General features: G+C 31.7%; 2 protein-coding genes across 3 annotated transcripts; both read right to left on the bottom strand.

Annotated features, from left to right (window-relative positions):
- Positions 1 to 2,236: 2,236 nt before the first annotated feature.
- Positions 2,237 to 4,984, bottom strand: LOC18109833 (glycine-rich RNA-binding protein 2, mitochondrial). 2 transcript variants are annotated; one of them, XM_052446768.1, is made up of 6 exons: positions 4,817 to 4,984; positions 3,632 to 3,767; positions 3,439 to 3,507; positions 2,735 to 2,841; positions 2,606 to 2,653; positions 2,237 to 2,569 (listed from the first exon to the last, which is right to left on the bottom strand). In XM_052446768.1, exons 2-6 carry the CDS (start codon positions 3,753 to 3,755, stop codon positions 2,516 to 2,518), a joined length of 402 nt encoding a protein of 133 aa, XP_052302728.1. In that variant the 5' UTR covers positions 3,756 to 3,767; positions 4,817 to 4,984; the 3' UTR covers positions 2,237 to 2,515. The 2 variants fall into 2 exon arrangements, with proteins under 2 accessions (XP_052302728.1, XP_006388122.1); XM_006388060.3 differs by having other exon boundaries at positions 2,237 to 2,653.
- Positions 4,985 to 7,430: 2,446 nt separating this feature from the next.
- Positions 7,431 to 9,662, bottom strand: LOC18109834 (glycine-rich RNA-binding protein 4, mitochondrial). Its single transcript, XM_006388062.3, has 5 exons — positions 9,514 to 9,662; positions 8,396 to 8,531; positions 8,200 to 8,268; positions 7,809 to 7,915; positions 7,431 to 7,728 (listed from the first exon to the last, which is right to left on the bottom strand). The coding sequence occupies exons 2-5, from the start codon at positions 8,517 to 8,519 to the stop codon at positions 7,624 to 7,626; spliced, it is 405 nt and encodes a 134-aa protein (XP_006388124.1). The 5' UTR covers positions 8,520 to 8,531; positions 9,514 to 9,662; the 3' UTR covers positions 7,431 to 7,623.
- Positions 9,663 to 23,954: the final 14,292 nt, after the last annotated feature.

Genomic DNA, 23,954 nt, shown 5'->3' with positions numbered 1-23,954 from the left:
TGAGAAAGTGGCATTCCTTTTGATTATTTGTTGTATAATCTAAGCAATAAATAATTAAGAACATGACTACAGTAATGCAAGAAAAAGACCTGCCAACTACCGACTCGCACAACCACGCATTCCACCCTTATTATTGTTTTCTCTTTTTGCATGTTGTTCTTGCATGGCTAGACCCCACCTTTTGTGCTGTCTGGTTTCATGATCAGTCATTGGTGCTCACCGACACTTCCATGAGTCATGGGATATATATTTGATTTTTCAAGATTCTAATTCCCGTAATTGCATGGATAATTGAGCTGGTACCATATGTTTTGCTATACTTATTCCCTAAATATAAGCCCTAATCGTGCTTATAAAAAATGTAAGAGCTTGTTTGGTAATGTTGATCTAGTGATTTTTTAAATAATTTTTCGTGATAAAATACATGCCGATGATATTTTTTTAATTTTTTAAAAATTATTTTTGACATCAGCACATTAAAATAATTTGATAATATTAAAAATATATTAATTTAAAGTTAATAAAAAAAATTTAAATTTTTTCAAAAATACTTTTAAAACCAGAAATACACGGACCTCATATGTTAATTTTAAGTATGATATGATAGGTTGACCTCATATTTCAAGAATCTAGACTCTAGAGTTTTAGAATCAGAGTGATTTTTAATCTTTCTAAAAAAAAAGAGGATAAAATGTCTTTATTTGATTTATAATCTAGTTAACAAGATCTGAAATATGAGTTCTAGATTCATGAAAGACTAATTATGATCGTTAAAGATAATCCTCAACTACTTAATTGCTAATTACATATAAATATAAAACCGATCATTGCTTACACTTTGTAAACGCATACTTAAATATTCTCAAGACAGAGAACTTATAAATTAGAAAAAAAATTAATTTATTTTCTTTTATTCTCGTGTGATCTTATATTTTTCATGTTTTCTTCTATATGTACAAAATACGCTGGAATAACTAAAAGAAAAACTGGTTTTGAAAAATATTATAAAAAATGTAAATTTAACTTTAAGAAATATGAAAAAATATATATATATAAAAAAAAACGAATACAAACATTAAAAAAAATGAAAAATTGAAGAAAGTTTAAAAATCTAAAAAAACAATAATAGCTTGTAAGATCTAAAATATAAAAAAAGGTCATAAAACCTTGTAAATAAATATAAATTTGTCTATAACATTGAAATAAGTCTGCAAGACATGGTTTTTCAAAAAACATTATTAGTTACCAATGTTTCTTTTATATTTTTTATGGATTATTTCAATTTTCTTGATATGATTCAACTTTTTACATTTCTAGGTTTTTGGATTTTTATAGTTTTTTTGTTTTTTATTTTGTTGTGAGAGTTGGGCAATAACCATCTTAATTATTGGTGGATCACTTGAGAGGTTGTATATAGTCTGGTTTTCAAATGAGCCAATGGGCTCCTTAGTAACCAAGAAAGGCCCACGAATGGAGTCGACGATTCACTATAGTGACTGGATTTTGCTGGTGGCATCGTTTAATGAATTTTATTTGCTTTTTTTTTTTAAGTTAATTATAGCTTCATAATCATTTAGTTTATGAAAACTAATTAATTAACCACTATATCTTAATTAATAGTTAACCATCTTCACTTTAAGTTTTTTCTCTCTATGTTTGTGTATTAACATGGATGTTTGGATCAGCTTGTACACACCTCGACTAATGTTTGTGTATTAACATGGATGTTTGGATCAGCTTGTACACACCTCGACTAATCTTACGGGTCCTGAAGTAACGTGGATGTTTGGATCAGCTTGTACACACCTCAACTAATCTCACGGGTCCTGAAATTAATAACTATATAAATTTTAGTAGCCCTGAAGTTTGTAAAACTCAAACGGATATCTTTAAAAATCAAACTCTGAACCTGATTATTTGTACTATTCCTCTCAGAGTTGTTCGCACTATATTTTACCAGGCTTGGTGGTTCATCAAAACAAAGATTAGATATCGTTTCATCGGTCTCCTAATCTGTCACAATGGGGCCATGGGCTTGCAAAGCCGAATCTTTGAGGGTTTTTTTTATTATTATTATTTTACCCTTACAAGATTTAATAAAATAAAAATTGACTTTTATGCTTTTATTTTTTCAATTCCTTTTTCTATGAGGTTTTTTCAATATTATACCCATGATCGATGGATTAGTGGGGAGTTTTTTCATTGCTTAATAGTCCCCACTGATTTGCAGACCATATCATGCAAATTCCCCGTGCATTATAACACTTCCGATCAATATGCTTCCATAACAATGAAAACGTTAACTGTGCCTCCATCATCCATCATGATGGAATTTACCAAGTCAGAAAAACTAAGAAACCAGCACACAAGTGCCAAAATCACAACATAATTTCATAAGTTATAGAAACATTCAAGAAAAATAAAAATGCAATCTCTATTCCGACTAGAACCAACTAGCTACAGAAGAAAGGCCATTTAGGGCGTTAGTAGCGCATAAAGCTGTAATCCATCCACTTTAATTATCAAAACCTCGACTCCCTTGGTGATTGTCATTGTAGGATTGTGGTGGACTCCCTTGGTGATTGTCATTGTAGGATTGTGGTGGTCTCCTTTCCTCGGCAAAGCTCACTCGAACAGTTCTTCCTCCCAAATTCTGCAACATCAGCATGTGTCAGTCAGTATATAATTCAGGAATCAGAGCATTCAACTCCCTCAAAAACATTCTATTTCTGACCTGGCCATCCATTGCTGAAAGTGCTTCGCTGGCATTTTCAACGCTGTCGTAATGAACAAACCCAAATCCACGAGACCTCCCGGTCTCTCTATCCATGATAACCCTTGCTGTAAAACAGAACCAGATTGTGAATCCCAACATTGACAGCACCACCCAGCCAAGTAAAGAACGTTTAGCAACAGCTACCACACTAAACTCACAATTACTGTCATTAAAAATAACACTTATCTTTCTGAAATTGTCAAAGCAGAATCAGATCAGGAAAAATTTGACATGGAAAATAACATATTAATTTTGAAACCTAATAATTGAACAGAACCGGACCACTGTCATTTCACATGTAAAAATACATTAACACCAATTCACATCTAAGAACTAAAGCAAAACCCACATGTTATTAGATGACAATTACAAGAAGCTATTAGCACTTGTCACTCCATACATGGACAAGCAGTAATCAGCAATTGCCGCATTAAAGATAAACCTCACAAATTGTAGTATCCAAACCACCAAATCAAATAGCAACAAATCCAAATGCCAAAGTTTAGTTTCAAAGACATCAACTGAAAATATAATCCACCAGTCTCAGTCATCATTTAACAGCCCCAGAGAAAAATATTGTGCTCATGTTTGATTCAACAATGAGATTTAATAAAAGAACCCTTTGCTATATAACTGGTTCAACTACACATGATCAAACTTACCCTCTGTCACTTCCCCAAAGCCAGAAAATGCATCTTTAAGGGTTTGGTCATCAGTTGACCATGGAAGCCCTAAAACACAGACAAGATAGACAACAGCAGAGCATTAATGCAAAACACACATGAACTTGTATCATCCAAAAATCATGTATTCATCAATACCACTTGTAGCATTCAAACAGCAATTAATCAGTACCTCCAATGAAAAGCTTGGATGAAGACATGCAGCGAATAGAGTTCAACATGGACACCATTGGAACTTGCCCCTTCTGGGAAATTGACTGCCTCGCTAGGCTCCCGAGCTTGTTAAAGAATGCCATTTCAATTATGGACTACACCACAGGGATATCACAGCATCAGTATCAAGCATTAACAATATTCAACCCAAACAAACTCAAAACATAGTAAACCAATTCACAATCATGCAATATCTCAAAGCCACAGTAAATAATGGGGTCGATTTTCAAATTCATTGTTTATTAAGAGATCAAGAAGCTAACTTCGAATAAAAAAACACAAACTGAAAACATTGACAAGAACAAAATGGATTATTCAGAACACAAAAATCACTCAGAAAACCAAAAAAAAAACTCTAAAAGATTAGTTGAGCCTGCACTCACACCATTCACACTCCATACGCAGCCCAAGTTAAGAAGAAAAAAAAAACACTCTAAAAGGCTATCAATAATAATCTGAAAAATAAATTAACCTTCAAACAGAGAAGAAAATCTTATAAACAAGACAGAATCAATCACGTGGCAAATAAAACATAACCCAAAACCAAAAAACACAAACCAAATATCAAAACAAGACCCTTTAAGAAGACAAACCAACAAACCCAGTTTAGTACACAACCAAACAATATCAGAGATTAAGAAAGAAAGAACGAAACTTTACTGAAACAAAAACAATCTATGTGTGATCCATAAAACACCATAAAAAAAAAACTTTTTACATAAAACACCAGCATCAAACATCAAATACAAGGAAACATGGTCTCACGAGAAAGGGAAACAAAAAGAGTTCATCTATAAACTGGGGCTTAAGGAAATACAAAGAGTCAATCGCGTGGCAAACAAAACATAACCCAAAACAAAAATACGCAAACCAAATCTCAAAACAAAACCTTTTTAAGAATACAACCCAACAAACCCAGTTTAGTAAACAGCAAAACAATATCAGAGATAAGGCAGAAAGAACGAAACTTAAACAAAAACAAACCATGTATGATCCATAAAACATCATTAAAAACATAACTTTTTTACAAAAAACACCAGCATCAAACAGTCAAATACAAGAAAACATAAAGTCTCAAGACAAAGAGAAACAAAAAGAGTTGAGCTATAAACTGGGGCTTAAGCAAAGAGGGTAAGGATTATACCTTCAAAGAAGAAAAGAGGGAAAGGGTTTTAGTTTTGGGAGAGTGAAAGGAGGGAAGCAGCTAGGGTTTAAGAGAGATTCAGAGCGAGGGCTCTTGAAAGATATATTGCTGAAGTGACTGTTTAGAAATGTTTTTTTAATAAATATATTAAAATAATATTTTTAAAATAACAAAATTATTTTTAAAAATAGTATATTGAAATAATTTAAAACAAAATAATTTTAAAAATACAATTATAGCGCGACATCAAAAAAAAAAAAAAAAAAGTTAAAGGGTTTAAGATGTTTGTCAAGGGTGGTATTGTCATTAACATAGCGGAGAGGGTATAATAGTGAATTTGATGGATTGTAGGATGGAAACTGTAGAGGAATAATTTGTTTTTCAATCCATTTCTGATTGCTTCTGCTAGATAAACATCGGCGGTGGATACAGCGGCAACGTGTCACGGGGATGAGTTGACGGACAAGGCAAGGCAGCATGTCAATGGTCATTGGCGGTGCGGTGCCTTTCCCTAACAAATAAATGGTAGGTCTATCCAACCCTCTTGGCCTAACTCAATTCAACAAAAAAAAAAAAAAAAAATTTACCAAATTTTCATATCCTAATAAAAATTTCAGCATTTCGTTTCAACCCCCTTTACCGATTTCAATCATCAATTTTTTATTTTATTTTAAGTCTCTATTGAGTATTTGTTTTTTTTTAATTTATAAGTTCATATATTATTTTTAATTTATTTTATTAAATGTAGATAACATTCTTTCACTACTTAATTAAAAAAAATTATGCAAATAAAAAATGTATTTATAATGTTTGATTTCTTCTCGTGTTATATAATACATTAAATTAGCTTAGAATTCTATTAACACGTATTATAATACTAATATATTTTTATATATAAAAAAAACATAATCACTTTCTACAACTAATTATTTAAGCACAATTTATGAAAACAATAACATGTATATTAACTAATTTTTTTTATTAATGTGGGTGTTAGGGTCAGCTTATGTGTACTTCAACTAATCTCGCGGATTCTAAAGTTAACGATCATGTAAGTCTTCAGTGACCTTAAAAGGACTCGAACTCATAAACATTAAAAAACAAACTTAAAATCTGACCAGTACATTAACTAATCTTTGATTTCGCATAGTGTTAGCATGAATTTTTTTTCCAGTGTGATTTGCATGGTGTACTTGTACAATTAGTGTTGATAATGTAAAAATATATGTTCCATTCCAAGCACTAGGTTTATTGCTCGAAAAAAAAATCATCAATTATTAAAATTTAAAATTCATACTTGCAAAAAATTATTTTTTTATATGTATCAAATTGATATAAAAATATGTTAAAAATTTAGTTTAATTAATATTATATATAACACTAATTATACTTAATGTTTTTATTATGGATTGTAAACAAGTGCAGATGACTATTTTGCCTTTTAAAAACCAAATGATTTAACACACAATTAGGAGTGTTTTGGAATTTTTATAAAGTGTTATTATTGCATAGTCCTTAGGGTCTTTTTTTTTTTCCTAAAGTCAAGGGATATTTTTTGTTTTTTACTTTTTTTTTTTTTTAGTTATCACATGGGATCAAAGATGTTCTAGTCTTTTGATAAATAAAAAAAATGGTTGACACCCTCGCTCTTCTTAAGATGCATGCGGTATTTCCTGGTGACCGTTAATTTCTTTTTAAGACGGTTTCCAAAGCCTCGCACCACCCTCTACATGGTGAGCTAGAGCGTGTCATCCTTAGAGTCACGGTAAAGCTCCAGCGATAATTTTTCTCCTCCTTCTATTTTCTTTTTTCTCCATGATATGCTGGTCTTGTAAAATTACAAAATGATTCTTAATTTTTTAATTATATCAAATTTAATTTAATTTTTTTTAATTTTATCATTAAAAATTCAACCATTTTTTTTTCAATTTCATCTATAATCATTTTTTTCAATTTCACCAATAACCAGAGATTTGATTAAAGAAGAAGAATAATTTATTTACAATTTAAACCTTTTTAAATACGTCACTTTTTCTTTGTAGGATTTTCAAGTAACAAGAACACGAAACCAATTTGCATTAACATCTCCTAGATTCACATATATTTTTAATTTAGCAAAAACAATATTTTTTTCATTTATTAATTTAGAAAAATCATGATACCAAAAAACACACATATATATATAGTTTAAAATCCTACATGTAAACCATCTAGGTGGTGGCCCAGTGGTAAGAGTTTGGGACCAAGAGGTCTGCTCCCTCTGTGGTCTCAAGTTCGAGCCCTGTGGTTGCTCATATGATGGCCACTGGAGGCTTACATGGTCGTTAACTTCAGGGCCCGTGGGATTAGTCGAGGTGCGCGCAAGCTGGCCCGAACACCCACGTTAAACTAAAAAAAAAAAAAAAAAAAATCCTACATGTAGTGCAGCTTACATACTACGTTACATTCTTTCATCTATTTGCTTCATTTTAAACTGTTGCCCGTAAACCCTGTCAAAGCAAAACAAGGTTGATAATTCTAACTGGTATGATCCTTCAGATAAGGTAAAAGTCGTATTTATGGCAGCTATATTGACAATAATTATAATTTAGCAGATTTTTTAGAGATTAATAAAGAATATTAAGTGTACATCGAAACTTTATTTCTGTAAAATGTAATCATCGACCCAAAACATTGATAAAGTTAGGATTTACTTCAAAATGATAAAGAAAATAAAAATGCAATCTCTACTCCGCTAGAAGCAACAAGATAAAGCAGCAAGGCTATTTAGGGCCCTTGGCAGCGCATAAAGCTGTAGTTCATCAACTTCAATTATCATAACCTCGATTCCCTTGGTAATCGTCATTGTAAGATCGTGGTGGTCGGCTCCTTTCCTCAGCAAAGGACACGCGAACATTTCTTCCACCCAGCTCCTGCAAAATAAGCATGATCAATCAATACATAGTTCAGTAATCAGGGAAATCAACTCCCTCAAAAACATTCTATTTCTGACCTGGCCATCCATTGCTGATTGTGCTTCACTGGCAGATTCACTGCTATCATAACTAACAAACCCAAATCCACGAGATCTCCCAGTCTCTCTATCCATGATAACCCTTGCTGTAAAACAGAACCCAGCAGAGTAAAGAACGTTTTGCAACAGCAGCCACACTAAACTCAATTACTGTCATTAAAACTTTAAATATCCAACTAAAATGACACTTATATCTTTCTGAAATTGTCATAGTAGAATCAGATCAGGAAAACTTTGACAATGGCTAATCCACCAGTCTCAGTCATCATTTTACAGCCAGAGAAAAATAGTGTGCTCATGTTTGTGAACGAGGTTTAATAAAAGAAAACCTTACTAAATAACTGGTTCAACTACACATGCTCAAACTTACCCTCTATCACTTCCCCATAGCCAGAAAATGCTTCCTTAAGAGTATGGTCATCAGCTGACCATGGAAGCCCTAAAACACAGACAAGATAGACAACAGCAGAGCATTAATCCAAAACACAAATGAACTTGTATCATTCAAACATCAAGTATTCATCAACACCATTTGGAGCATTCAAAATGCAATTGTTCATTCATACCTCCAATGAAAAGCTTGGATGACGACATGCAGCGAATAGTGTTCAACATGGACACCATTGGAACTTGCCCCTTCTGGGAAATTGACTGCCTCGCTAGGCTCCCGAGCTTGTTAAAGAATGCCATTTCAATTATGGACTAAACCATAGGGATATCACAGCATCAGTATCAAGCATTAACAATATGTAACCCAAACAAGCTCAAAACATAGTAAGCCAATTCATAATCATGCAATATCTCAAAGCCACAGTAAATAATGATGTCGATTTTTATATTCATTGTTTCTTAAGAGATCAAATAGCTAACTTTAAATAAAAAAACACAAACCGAAAACATTGACAAGAACAAAATGGATTATTCAGAACACAAAAATCATTCAGACAACCAACAAACTCTAAAAGATTAGCTGAGCCTGCACTCACACCATTCACACTCCATAAGCAGCCCAGGTTATAAAAAAAAACACTCTAAAAGGCTATCATTAATAATCTAAAAAATAAATCACAATTCAAACAGAGAAAAAATCTTATAAACAAGACAGAATCAATCACGCGGCAAACAAAACATAACCCAAAACCAAAACACACAAACTAAATCTCAAAACAAAATCCTTGAAGACAGAAAGAACGAAACTTTACTAAAACAAAATCAAACTCTGTATGAGCCATAAAACATCATAAAAAACATTACTTTTTAAATAAAATCCAGCATCAAACATTCAAGTACAAGGAAAAATAAAGTCTCGAGAGAAAGGGGAAAAAAAGAGTTCATCTATAAACTGAGGCTTAAGCAAAGACAAAGAATTAAGTGTAGAGAACAAAACATAACCCAAAACCAAAATACACAAACCAAATCTCAAAACAAAACCCTTTAAGAGTACAACCCAACAAACCCAGTTTAGTACACAACAAAACAATATTAGAGATAAGACAGAAAGAGCGAAGCTTTACTAAAAAACAAACTATGCATGATCCAAAAAAATCATTAAAAACATAACTTTTTACATAAAACACCAGCATCAAACAGTCAAATACAAGAAAACATATTGTCAAAGGAGAAAGGGAAACAAAAAGAGTTGAGATATAAACTAGGACTGAATCAAAGAAGGTAAAGATTATACCTTGGAAGAAGAAAAGAGGCAAAGGGTTTTAGTATTGGGAGAGAGTGAAATAAGGGAAGCGGCTAGGGTTTAAGAGATTCAGAATTATGAGCGGCACTATAACGATATCTTGCTGAATTTATAGTCGCTAGGGTTTAAGATGGATGGGGTTTTTGGGATTTTTAAAAAGTTTTGAATTTTTTTTAGTTTTAAGTAATTATTTATTTATATTTTTTAATTGTTTTAGTATATTATTATTAAAATTAATTTTTTTTTATAAAAAAACTTAATCATAAGTAATTAAGTAAACTTGTGGAAACATGTATGATAACTTCAGCCTTAACTAAACTTTTTTTATATATAATCCGGGGTGTTCGGCTCAACTTACGCGCACCACAACTAATTCTTAAGTTCACTGAACATCCTGCAAGCCCAATAAACATGTAAGGTACCACAGAGGTGACAAACATGTATAGAGATTATCGAACCCAGGTGCAGAGAAAGGAAACAAATTCCTTTCCCCGCTAGGTGACGACCTCAAATACGCATTAACTAAACTTTGATTAAACATAGTGTTAGCAAGTTTATATATATATATATATATATATATATATATATATATATATATATATATAGTGTGATATGCGTGGTACTTATATAATTAGTGTTGGTAATTTAAAGTATATATTCAGTTCCTAGCAGTAGGTTCATTGATTGAGAAAAATTATTTATTCTTCATTATTCTATTTTGTTAAAATTATTTTTTTAAAATATATCAAATCGATATAAAAATGTATTTTTAAAATAAAGTCTCGTTACATGTCTCTGGAATGCAATTATATTGTTCCATTATCAATATTGTTGACGTAATACCATTCATTATATTTTGACAAAGGATCTCGATAAGAGAGTTCTTGTGTTGTGGTAACAAAATCTTTGATGATTTGGAGTCATTGTTTCACCTCTGATCGGTGAAGAAGTTCCAATATATATTTATGGGCTCCAGTGTGCTTTGCTCCTCTCCTCCTCCATTTTTCATCACACGAACAACCCCTTTCTCCCCTTCCATGGCGCCGCTAGTTTTCACAGCAATAGTTGCCCCTTGTAGACGCGACAATCACCTTTTTATTGGTGTGGGTGGGTTAAACCATTAAAAGTTACTAAATTATAGCTGTTGTTGCTTTAAACCATTAAAAGTTCAAAGAATTTCAATGTTAAGTAACTTATGGGCTTAAATATGTTATTATAGCCCTCTTGGATTTAGGAGAGTTGCTAGCATTGCTTACCTCTGGGGTTGGTAATGATACTGTTAGGATATTGCCATTTAGTGGCAATACCCCACCACTAATTGTGGCTTAGTGGAAGCACCACTAGTGCCACAATTAGTGGCATGATTTCGGGACCTATTGTCCCCTTGCTATTGCTGGAGAAAGCTCACCATGCTTGCCTATAAAAGAGGCAATTATTTGAGAACAAAGAGTGAGAGAGAACGTGAGTGTGTGCAAGAGAGTGGAGAGAAAGAGAGAGTTGCAATGGCAGCAGCCTTGCTGCCATTGCAGCAGCTGTTAGAGCATCAAAGTGAGCTGGGAGTTGAGTGATCCTCCTCCGTGTATTTATTGTATCATTTCTCTATCTCTAAATAATATGGACTCTCTCCCGTGGATGTAGGCAATTTGCCGAACCACGTAAAATATTGTGTCAGTGTGCTTTAGCCTCCTATGAGCAAACATCAGTACACCCCGGTCCGCGCATGGGGGAGCCGGAATTCCCCAACAGATACATGTGGAAAGATAGCAGTATGAATGTTGAATGGTTGTCCGATGTTTAATGCGTCTGAAATTGTCATAATATTTTACCATTCTTGCCGATAAGAGTTGAGCTCAGTGTTGTCGGCTCAGTTTGGATGATGAGCTCGTGAGCACTAGTTGAGCTTAGATATATTACCTGGACCCATGTTTTTTAATAATTGGGCATTTGAGGTTTTTTTAGCCCGTTAAGTTATCATCTGGATATTCTTTTATTGAAATCTTGGGATTTTGTAATGGCTTGGTGTGTGGAATTTTGCTCGTAATCTGCTCATCTACGCTTGGAATCCATCAACTAGAGAGTCCAGGGAATTGGCCATGTAGGATTATTTGGGAGCTGATACGTTCTTTAATGGATTTGGTTATGATTTCCTGCTTGATGATTACAGAACAGTAAGAGGTTCCATGACTCCATCTCTACTTTCTCCAACATTACTGATGCCTCTAAACCTGAAACTAAAGCGGATGTGTTTACCTTAAAAGGCAATACGTGGAGGCCAATTCAAGGCCATCGTTGTAGTGTTGTCATGGATTGTCCGGGCAGATTATCAAATGGGGTTTTGCATTGGCTAGTCAGACAGGAAAATGGTGTAAGTAAAAAGTTTAGCAATAGTTTCATTTGATTTGGCAGGGGAGAAATTCCTAGCGATGGTGCCACTGCGAGGTCTGATTGATGATGATGACTACTGGAGATATCTACCACTTTGTAAGTAAAATATATCTAAATAGATATTATCTCTAGAGTTTAAGAATTCCTTTCCTTTTTGGTTTCTACTTTCCTGTTAAGATTGTTCTCCTTGCTCTATACCTAGTTTCTTAGAGTGTGTTTGGTTTAGCTTTTGTGGTTGAGGTTGTGGTAGGGTACAATCCATTTATGCACAAAACTCAACCACAAAAGCTAATTTTTCTTGTTTTTTGTGGCTTTTTTAGTGGGTCCCACACCCAACCTCAACCTCCACCTCAAATACAAACACACACTTAGCATGAGAGATGCTTATTATTGATGCGCGCAGCTGGTGTGATACTGCATTGAATAAATTTAAAAGCCCGCAACTCAGATCATAAAATCAGAATAACCAAGTAAAAAGTAAATAAAAAAAACTATGAAGCTAAATTAAAAAAATATTCAATTAAAAAAGGAGAGTCAACCTGAGTAACCTCTCAAACTCGTGGTCACTTATAATTTCTTATATGTTTTTGAATATTTAAAACAAAAAAAACATAGATATTTTTTTATGTATTTAGTGATAGCTAAAGTTGGAGGTCTATAACTGTAAAAGTAACGTGGAGTACATTAGAAGACCTCCATTATAGTTTTCTCTTAGAGGAAAATGGCTAATCATGAGGTTTTGCATTGGCTAATCAAAAAGGAAAACGGTGAGAGTAAAATGTGTGTACTGGTTTCATTTGATTTTAGTAAAGGAAAAACTCCTAGAGATGGTACCATTGCCAGATCTAATTGACCACGTTGACTTGAGTGCAGACTTGAAATTAGTAGGAGATTGCATATGTGTATATGCTGATTGTAGACCTCATAGAGGGCCTGGATTATGAAGGAATACAACAACAAGGCTTCTTGGACTAGCTAGACTGCTCAGGTTCAGCAGTGACCCATTACCAAGAGCTAACTATGGGATTCAACAAATGTAGGTTATAAAGAATGGTGATCTTCAATTCAATTTAGCTCATGTTTGTAAGTGTGACCCAAACAAAGGTTTGATAAAATTTATTTATTTTTTGTTTAATTTTTTTTATATTTTTAAATCGTTTTGATATATTAATATTAAAATTAAATTTAAAAAAATATATTGATGATGAGTTGTACCCCATTATTTGACATTGAGAAAAAGAGTGAAGGGATGTTGTATTTGAAGGGATGTTGTATAATACAACGAGGCAGCTGTCCAGTATAGTTTTTAACTGTTTATTTTTTTATCCCTAATTGCTTCTTTGTTTCAATTAAGGGTGAGATTTTTTGTTTAGTTCGATTCAATTTTATTTAAAAAAACCAATCAAATTGAATTTTTATTTTTTTAATTTAAAACTGAAATTGATTTAAACCGGCCATTTTTTATTTGATTTGATTAATTGTGGAAAAAATTTGAAAAACCCAATATAATCCAATTTTGTTTTATGTGAAGGGCAAGCTATTGTTTAAAAATAATAATAGTGAAGTGTTCACGTGTAAGAGATAAATAGAGTATGAAGGAGGGAAAGATTGGAAATTTAGGGTCAAATATAGATGTCAGTGTTGAAAGTTCTGGTGATATTTGTTTAAGGCTTGGGTTTTGATCCAGAGAATTAAAGAACAATGAGAGAATTAGAAAAGGAGAGGTGTGAGAGAGGGGCAACTTGAAAGATATTTGGGGGAGAGCGGGGCGGCTAATACCCGAGGGTTTGTAAAGTTTAGTTTTGGTTTTTTCTTTTTTTTATAATGGATTTAAATATTGATTTAATCGGTTCAGTTCAGTTTAGTTCTCTCTCTCTCTCTCTCTATATATATATATATATATATATATATATATATATATATATATATATATATATATGAAGCACATCATATATGATGGCAAACATTCAAAGTTATCTTTGTGCAAGATTCAACTCTTCAGTCCATAGCTGGTACTATAATTGACAGAGCACCTGAAGTGAAATCATTGGACGTGTCCTCCTTTCTTCTGTTTTTTAAGAAAATAAGATAGCTTTGCATAAATTATGTCTATATATAAATATATCACTTATAATCTTTAATTTTTTATTGTATTTATATTTTTATATTTTTTATATTTTTTATTTTTAAAAAGATATTTATTTAAATATTAGAAAATCCAAATCTTCATTAATTTTTTTTTATATATAGATGCTAACTACAAGGCGTTTGAGCTAGTTAAGAATGAAATATAAACTATTAATTATTTTAATTAAAAAAATTTATTAAAATCAATTAATTAACTGATTATATGTTCCAAAATAATATTCCCAAACTAGTCGAATTTTGGAGAGATACCACCTGTCAAGTGTTTGGTTCGTTTCAAGTGTGTATCCAAGCCATGCCATTCTCGAATCTCCAGTCCTGAATTTGCCAAGATCCACCTCAAACATTCAAAGCAAGAAAACAATGTTAACCACCATAGAATTCCTCTCTTCACTTCTCCCTTCCTATTTATAGACCCCGAAGCATATACTGATGGTGATGACAATCTCGTGACAACCCAGCTCGGCCATATTCCTGGGAGGAATCTTGAATCTGAGTTTGAAATCGTGGGATCTTGTACTGGCTTGGTTTGTGCAGTCTTTGACTCTGAAAACCACATCATTGTATGGAATCTAGCTGCAAGAGACTCCAAGGAATTGCCCGTGCCTAATGGTAAGTTTTTTTTTAGATGTGGTTATGATTTACGGCTTGATGATTACAAAATAGTAAGAGGTTCCATCTCACTTACTAACAACAGTTCTAATTATAGAGCTAAAGTAGAGGTCTTGACCTTGAAAAGTAATATGTAGAGGACAATTCAGGACCTGGAATCTGTTGAAGTTTGGTATCAAAGCTGGAACATGATTACCTTGTAGTAATCTACTACATTGCTATCTATCTGTTAGCTGATAGCATTATCTAGATTAGGATGTTTCTTTCAATTCATTTGTTTAAGCTTATCTAGGATTAGACTAGCTTGTTATACAACTCCTTTGATAAAGGAGAACATAGCTGGTACGTTTCTTTAGTGTTTTCATTTTTCTGTAATGTTTGTTTCCTTCTATAAATAAAACACTGGGGATGACAGTAACCAACTGAGATATTTTTTGCTCCTTGTTCTTTCAACTGTAAAGACTTTGTTCTTTGTTCTTTGTTCTTTGTTCTTTGTTCTTTGTTCTTTTTCTCAGTTCATAAACATTAGTTTGTTCTTTATATATCAGTTTTTTACAACAATTGATATCAGAGCTCCTCTGATCTTTGAAGGGTTTGTGAGTGAAAACACAAGAGAATTGTAAGGTTATATCAAAGCTTTCTGCTTTGAAGGGTTTGTGAGTGAAACACGAGAGATTAAGTGAGTATTTTTTTAAGCAATGGATTCTGTAAATTTTCCAGCAAAAACACTAGTGTTCAAAGGGCAGAATTATGGTGTGTGGGCTGTAAAAATGGAAACATATCTCAAAGCTTTTGACTTGTGGGAGATAGTGGAGAGTGATAGGCAACCCACTCCACTAGGAAACAATCCTACGATTGCACAGATGAAATTTTTCAATGAAGAAAAGGCAAAGCGATTCAAAGCTCTTACCTGTCTTCATAATGCTGTGAGTGAAGAAATCTTCACAAGGATTATGGCTTGTAAATCTGCCAAAGAAACGTGGGATAAATTAAAAGCAGAATTTCATGGTGATGAGAAGTCAAGGAAGATGCAAGTTTTAAATCTTAAAAGGCAGTTTGAAGGTCTGAAGATGAGAGAAACCGATACCATCAAAGACTTCTCTTCTCAAATTTCAAAACTTGTGAATCAAGTGAGACTTTTAGGAGAAGATTTTCCAGATTCAAGAATAGTAGAGAAAGTTCTGGTAAGTCTACCAGAGAAATTTGAACATAAAATTTGCTCTTTAGAAGATTCTAAAGATTTCTCAGAAATGAGTCTGCAAGAACTAGTAAATGCATTGCAAGCTGTGGAGCAAAGACAAGCTTATAGACAAGAAGGAACAAGTGAAGGAGCTCTTGTTGCAGTTTACAAGGAGAAGAGTCGGGCTAAGAATTTTTACAGAAACAATCAAGAAGAAAAAAGAGAAAAAGAGAGAGGCTGGCAATCTAATAACTGGCAACAGAACAACAACAACATCTTCACTGAAGGGAAAGAGAAGAAAGAACATTTTCCTGCTTGCAAATTCTGTCAGAAAACAAATCATCTTGAAGCCTGGTGTTGGCTCAAGAATGCACAATGCCGAAACTGCAAGCAATTTGGTCACATTCAAAGATTCTGCAAAAATAAAGCAAAACCAGAAAAACAAGCTCAAGTAGCCGAGAGTTCAGAAGTGAAGGAAGATTTTTTATTCATGGCTACAATATAGGAGATGTGTAACACAGCCAAGGCAAATGACTCATCATGGCTTATTGATAGTGGCTGCACTAATCACATGACTGCAGATCTGAGCTTATTCAAAGATTTGGATAAAAGCTATCCATCTAGAGTTAGAATTGGGAATGGAGACTATGTGAAGGTTGAAGGAAAAGGAGCAATTGAAGTAGAAACTTTGTCAGGTACAAAAACTCTTAAAAATGTTCTTTATGTGCCTAAGATCAATCAGAATCTAGTTAGTGTGGGACAATTAATTGAATCTGGTTACTCAATATTCTTTAATGATGGAGTATGTGATATTAAAGATAAAAATGGAGTGTTATTGCTTTCTGCAAAAATGATGAACAGAAGTTTTAATGTTGATTGGAGAGAAGTATGTTTGAGTGCTAACACTTGTGAGAACAATGAATCTGTTCTTTGGCACAAACGGTTGGGGCACTTCAGTTATACAACTTTAAAGAGAATGGCTGACCTGCAGATGACTCATGGTTTACCAGATATACAGGAACAAAAGAGTATTTGTGAAGCCTGTCAGTTAGGAAAACAAACTAGAGTTGTTTTTCCTGATAATGCATTCAAAGCACTGTCAAAACTCCAGCTTGTACACACAGATGTGTGTGGGCCGATGCAGAATGAATCATTGAATGGTTCAAAGTATTTTCTTCTATTTGTTGATGATTATAGTAGATTCTGCTGGATTTACTTTTTGAAATCAAAATCTTATGTGTTTGCTGAGTTTGTTAAATTCAAAGCAGCAGTTGAACTAGAAACAGGAAACAGGTTTGAAGATCTGAGAGGAAGAATTGGAAGCTTTGGAACCAAGGAGGAGTGTTGAAGTTTGGTACCAAAGCTGGAACATGATTACTTTGTAGTAATCTACTGCATTGCTATCTATCTGTTAGCTGATAGCATTATCTAGATTAGGATGTTTCTTTCAATTCATTTGTTTAAGCTTATCTAGGATTAGACTAGCTTGTTATACAACTCTTTTGATAAAGGAGAACATAGCTGGTACGTTTCTTTAGTGTTTTCATTTTTCTGTAATGTTTGTTTTCTTCTATAAATAAAACACTGGGGATGGCAGTAACCAACTGAGATATTTTCTGTTCCTTGTTCTTTTAACTGTAAAGACTTTGTTCTTTGTTCTTTGTTTTTTTTCTCAGTTCATAAACATTAGTCTGTTCTTTATATATCAGTTTTTTACAACAGAATCTAGTGTTGTCATTCACGGTGCAGGCACTTATGCGAAGGGGGTTTTGAGTTGGCTAGCTCAAAAGGAAAGTGTACCAAACAAAAAACTTGTGAGAGATTCATTTGATCAAAATTCCTGGAGACAGTGCCGGTGCCAGATATAATTAACCATGCTTACTTGAGCATCGATTTGAAAGTCTCAAGAGATTGCCTATGCTTGTACACCACTTTTTATGGATCTATCTATGCATCTTATTTTCAAGCATGGATAATGAAGGAACATGGTCCTAAGGCTTCTTGGACTCTTTTGAGCAGGTTTCGCATTGATGAGTTGCCCAGATGTAAATATTGGGTTGATCTAGTATATGTTACAGAGAACCTTTATAACCCAAGAGAAGATGCATTCAAGAGATTCACAATTCAACTTTCTACCTTCATAAAAAGTCTTGTATCTTCTAGGCCTCGTTTATTTGATATAAAAATGATTTTCTATAAATTATTTTTTAAATTTTCTTGTGTTTATTTGCTATTAAAAAGTTAGTCAATGGAAAACACTTTCTAGTTTTTAGTCAAAGAAAAATTTAGCTTAATTTCCAGAAAAGTATTTTTCTTTTATTTGGGACAGAAAACACTTTCTAGAAGTTGTGAAAAATTTAAATATGTCATATTATTTGCTGATTCTATCAAATTTGATCCTCAAATTTTTGATTGCTATATATATTTTTTAAAAAATATTTTTTTTTCAATTTCATCCTTTAGAATTTGATTTTTATATTAACTTTGATCCTTATTTTTATGATCCTTATTTTTTTTCTCTTATCATTTTTCAATTAAAATTTTTTATCTATCAAATTTGGGTATCATTCTTTTTATTGTTACTTATTTTATTTGAAATAATTTATGAAATTGTAATTATTATTATTATTATTATTATTATTATTATTATTATTATTAATTTGTTTGTAATATTTCAAGAATTCCAAATAATTTGAGTTCAAGATACTCTTAACTAAGCACCAATAGTCAAACCAGATCAAAACATAGCCTGGGCCCATGAAATATAAAACCATAACTGTTAAACCTAGCCTGACTTCATGGGTTGACTTTGAGAACCTATGGTGTCAAGTTGTTTGAAGAAACATAAATTATTAAAGCCAATTTGGTAGATATCTTATTCAAGTTAATGACTAATTACGTGCTTCAGATTTGACTAGCTTATAATTTATAACCAATTCCAACCAATCACCAGTGTCATTTACTAGGAAGGAATCTCCAAGCATAGAAAGTGGAAGAGATGCAGGTTCTTGCTGATGGATATTTATTTGAGGTTGCCTACATTGGACAGCATAGAATGAAAACAACAAACAAGACAGAAGTAACCATGCGTAGGTTGCCTAAACTCCCATCTGAAATAAGTATGATGTCCTCTTGAAACTGCCTGTAAAGTCTCTGGTACGATTTAAATACGTATTCAAGACATGATACTCTTCAATCTCCGATCTTGAATTTAACGCCTTCAAGCACCAGGCTAAACATTAATGATAACCAGATTGCTAGAGGCTTATATAATTGTTAATTTTAAGGTTTATGGGATTAATTAAGGTATGTACAAACCGACCTAAACATCTACGTTAATAAATAATATACATAAAAAGTTTTGTTTCTCCTAACGTTGATGATGCGTTGCACCCCACTATTTGCACAATATAGTGTTTTATTATTTTATTATTATTATAAATATAGGTGTTTAAGCCAGCTTGCGGGTGTTTCAATTAATTTTACAGGCCCTAAAATTAATGATCATATGATTTTTTAATGGCCCTGAGATTTATGGAACTTAAACTTGTTTATTTTTTTCATCCCTAATTGCTTCGTTGTTTCTACAACACATGAATTGTTGTTGTGATATATATATATAAAAGACGTGAAACTTTTGAGATGGTAATAATTTGATGCAATTTCCATTGCTTTTACCATTCATTTGAAGTTAAATGATCCATGTATGATGTATATATCTTAAGCACAATATCATATATGATGGCAAATATTCAAAGCTATCTTTGTGCAAGATTCAGCTCTTCAGTCCATAGCTGCTAGCTGGTACTATAATTGACAGGGCACCTGAAGTGAAATCATTGGGCGTGCCCTCCTTTCTTTTTTTGAAGAAAATAAGATAGATTTTCCATAAATTGTGGCTGGGAGAGCAATAGAATAGAAAACTCATGTCCTAAATCAAATCTGTACGTGACAAATATTAGCATATACATGTGGGAAAGGGCTGAATGTGCCCTTTTCAGCTCTACATATTCATATGCCAGTTTTTATTGCATTCCAGCAATGATTGTCAGCTCCAAATCAATGTTGACAGTTTGAGATCTTCTCTATTTTTTCTTGGTGAGACACCACCGGGGGCTCTAGCTGAATCAGATGGTGTTTAGAATGGTTGTAGTAGTTGTTTTTTAAAATATTTTTCATTTTAAAACATATTAAAATAATATTTTTTTTATTTTTAAAAAATTATTTTTAACATCAGCGTATCAAAATGATATGAAAACATTAAAAACTTATTAATTTAAAAGCAAAATAAAAGATAAAAATATTTAAAAATTTTTAAAAATATTTTCCAAGCACAGTGTCAAACACTGCCTTAAATAGCAAAACACTATTCAGGAAAGATTGTCAATTCCAAAAAAAAAATTTGAACTTAGATTTATATTTTTTTTTGTGTGTTGAGGAGTATTAACAATTACTTTTTAAAATATTTTTTATTTATATATACTTTAAAATAATATTTTTTTTAATTTTTAATATTAAGATATCAAGAAAATGCTAAAACATAATGCTTAAGATAGCTCTCTTGTATCCCTAAATCTTCACCCGTGAAGATATTTTAATAAAAAAAAAACTCGATCTTAATTGGAGGAATATCCCTTTGGGAACCAAAGACAATCGATTCAATTTTAATTATTTTGCAATTATAGAGCTCGTGACTTATGATGGTTCTCACCAAATTCACTCGAAAGAGAGATTAGATTGGATTAAGATACATGCCATAAAACGGGAGTGAAATTGGTTAAATAACACAGTTTTATTATAATGTGGTTTAGAATCGTGATATTTACTAAATGTCAATTTGTTAATATTTTTACTAAGCACGATATAGTTAAATTATACTAATTGATGGGATCGTTTGGGAACGCGGTCCATCCCGCGTTCCCAACCGCGTTTCCAAAATTTTTGACATTTTGTTTTTTTGCTTAAAATTAATATTTTTTTATTGTTTTTGGATTATTTTGATACGCTGATATCAAAAATAACTTTTAAAAAATAAAAAAACATTATTTTGATGCATTTCTGAGTGAGAAACATTTTAAAAAACAACCGCAACCACACTTCCAAACCCCTCAACCCTATACATCTGTGTGTATCTATATATAGCTCCATTAGCTATTTAACTCGCGCTTCGTTGTGAGCCAAATATTTTGTTTTCTAACAAAAAAAAAATTAACATATAAGTTTTTCAACATGTTTGTTTACATAAAAATATCAAGTATAAATTAAAAAGCTTATGCACACATCTAATTAAATAAATTAAGAATTATTTGTGTCAACAAATAAAAAAAAAATCATTAACAGTAACTAAATACATGTATGAAAAAGTCGAAAGACAGATGTAAATCAATATATTTAATATCGCAACACGGTATGTTTACTCGATTGTGTTTAATGACACTGCTTATTAAAATTATTTTATTATTTAATCAAATGATAGTGGAAGTAGACAAGCACATAAAATTAATTGAATAAATTCAAAGGGAAAAATATATATCATAACGTTGTGCTTATTAGAAATACTATTTAAAAATAAATATTTTTTATTTATAAAAACAAAGTTCAATTATATAAAACTTAAAAAAAATATAGATGAATTTGAAAAATCTATTCAAAAACTAAATACATACAAAATACTTAAAAAAACAACCACTATTTAAAAAAAATACTAAATACAAAAATAAAAAGTTAGAGAGAAGGGATATTACTTTAAATATAAATTCAAAAAAAATTCAAAAATACATATAAAAAAACATGATCTTTTTTAAAGCCAAAATTACAAAAACAATACAAAAAAGAAAAAGAAAAAAGCCAAACGCCACTAGGTTTAGCAAGTCAAGCCAACGTCTGGTCCATTTTTTAAAAAATATAAATGCAGCAGATGACATGTTGTCCACCTCAATGTCTTCTAGAAAAAAATAAGTTAGACGATGCGTCACCTAACTTAGCCTAAATTCCAGCTACTGTGGTGGCCGTAAAATCAAGGTTGAATATTTTATATCTAAAAACTTATTTTGGATCTAGAACACCTAAAAAACATCATAGAAATCTTGATAAATCCATGCATAACCTCAAAAAACCCATGAAACCATCCTAAAACCTGAAAATAAAAATCTTTTTAGTGTCAGATCTGTTTTTTTTAGGCACTTTCAAGGTAAAGAAAAACACATATGTTGAACACCTCTTATCATATGAAATCATTTGACACAAAAATTGACTATTTTGATGGCCTTAATTAGTACCAACAATATTTTCTCTCTTTCTACCACCGGAATCCAACGATTTATCTCTCATCTCTCAACTAGAAAATAACAAAAATAAACTTTGTTTCAAAATTGAATTGAGAAAATATTGAGGTACCGCGTATGTATAATTTGTAAATTTTGAGAACTAAATTAAGCTTTTTGTGTGAACTTTGAAACTGTTACCCATTTTTTGAGCTTGTTATATTTTGGTCCCTTGTTTTTTAATTTTATTTTTAGTTAATAAATCTGATTCAATTGTCCTTGAATTTGGCCCTAAAAGAATACAATCATGCAAAAAAAAAAATTAATGACTAAATTCAATAAATATAAAATTTTAAATAGTAGATCTACAGTGAAATATGAGATGGTAAATAGTATATATATGTACAATGTTTTGGCTATATCTTTTAAATTTTAATAAATTATCATTAACAATATTATTTGTAGTTATACCAACAAAAAACAAAACACAATATTATAAAAATGATCAACATATTGTAGTGTATAGAAAGAGCCAACACATAAACTTCTCCATCTTTGTCTCCATGTCTCAAACAATCATCCTTGGTTCATAAACATAACAATGAAGGAGCCATGCATACATTCCTCTTACGTCACTTTGTATTTAGTGTGTTTTCAATATTAAGGTGTAATATATTTTTATAAAAATATTTTATAATTAAAAACACATAAAATTAATGTTTTTTTATTTTTTTTATATTAGCACGTCAAAATTATAAAAATAAATTACTTAAAAAAATATTAATTTAATTTTTATTAAAATAAAAAATAATTTAAAAAATAAGTTAAATCATATCATTAAAAAAAATCTTAATCTTAATTATGTAAAACTTTTCTTAGGGAAAGGAATTTTAGGCTCGAGGAAAGATTTTCCTTTTCCTTTCCCATTAGGGTAAAACATTTCAGGACTTATAAAACTAAATTGAACTAAATTGGTCAATTTTTTTAAAATTTTAATCAATTTTTTTTACAATTCAGTTTTTTTAATTATTTTTTTTTAATTATTTTAATTTTTCAATTTTTTTCTCACCCTTATCCAAGCAACAGTGCTCGATGTGCGTGCTCCAGTATAAAAGATACCATTGGCACTGAAGAGAAGAAGACTCGTGTCATTGAATGGATGGATTATCTTCTTTTGCAGGTTGTGATATGATGACACGTGTATGGACAGATAGATGCTTTGATAGGCTAGGGAGGTGCCACGTGCTGATGCTGATTGGTACGGTGGTGACAAATGGGACCTACCCACGTGCTCCTAGCTTAATGGCTTCTGAGTGTAAAACTCTTCTATTATTGGGCTTGTGTCAACCACGCGCTGTAAATAGCGCGTGCACTTGCTCTCAACCTATACAAAGAGCATCAAAATCAAATTTCCTGCTGCTTGATCACTCATTGCTCTAGTGTGCAAGACAATGATTATGCATAAATATGTTCAAAAAGTTTTTATTAAAAAAAAATTGAAGCACGGTATTTTCAACCTAATTATGCATGGTGGCAATAAATTTACATTTTTAATTATCTCAAAGATAAATTACTATGTTAAAATAAACAAAAATATATCATTATTTTATTTTTATTTTTTATTTTAAAGAGTTCAAATAATAGTCCATTTTGATAAGTTGGATAAAAAATTTTCAACTAAGTGATAGTTTGGAAACGCGGTTGTATTCGTGTTTTCAAAAAAAATTTATTTTTTATATGTTTCGTATCATTTTGATACACTGATTTTAAAAATAATTTTAAAAAAATAAAAAAAAAATATCATTTTGATGCATTTCAGCACGAAAAACACTTTGAAAAGTAACCGC

Source organism: Populus trichocarpa, chromosome 1 (genome assembly GCF_000002775.5).
Source record: "Populus trichocarpa isolate Nisqually-1 chromosome 1, P.trichocarpa_v4.1, whole genome shotgun sequence".
Classification (NCBI taxonomy): Eukaryota; Viridiplantae; Streptophyta; class Magnoliopsida; order Malpighiales; family Salicaceae; genus Populus; species Populus trichocarpa.
Note: the sequence above shows the minus strand (reverse complement) of the source record. Positions and strands in the feature narration are given on the sequence as shown.

Coding starts and splice junctions, on each gene's coding strand:
- LOC18109833 (XM_006388060.3), bottom strand. CDS start 3,755: ATGGCATTCTTTAACAAGCTCGGGAGCCTAGCGAGGCAGTCAATTTCC. Junction 3,508..3,631: donor ATCCAAGCTTTTCATTGGAG/GTACTGATTAAT, acceptor TCTGTGTTTTAG/GGCTTCCATGGTCAACTGAT. Junction 2,654..2,734: donor TTTCAGCAATGGATGGCCAG/GTCAGAAATAGA, acceptor CTGATGTTGCAG/AATTTGGGAGGAAGAACTGT.
- LOC18109834 (XM_006388062.3), bottom strand. CDS start 8,519: ATGGCATTCTTTAACAAGCTCGGGAGCCTAGCGAGGCAGTCAATTTCC. Junction 8,269..8,395: donor ATCCAAGCTTTTCATTGGAG/GTATGAATGAAC, acceptor TCTGTGTTTTAG/GGCTTCCATGGTCAGCTGAT. Junction 7,729..7,808: donor AATCAGCAATGGATGGCCAG/GTCAGAAATAGA, acceptor CTTATTTTGCAG/GAGCTGGGTGGAAGAAATGT.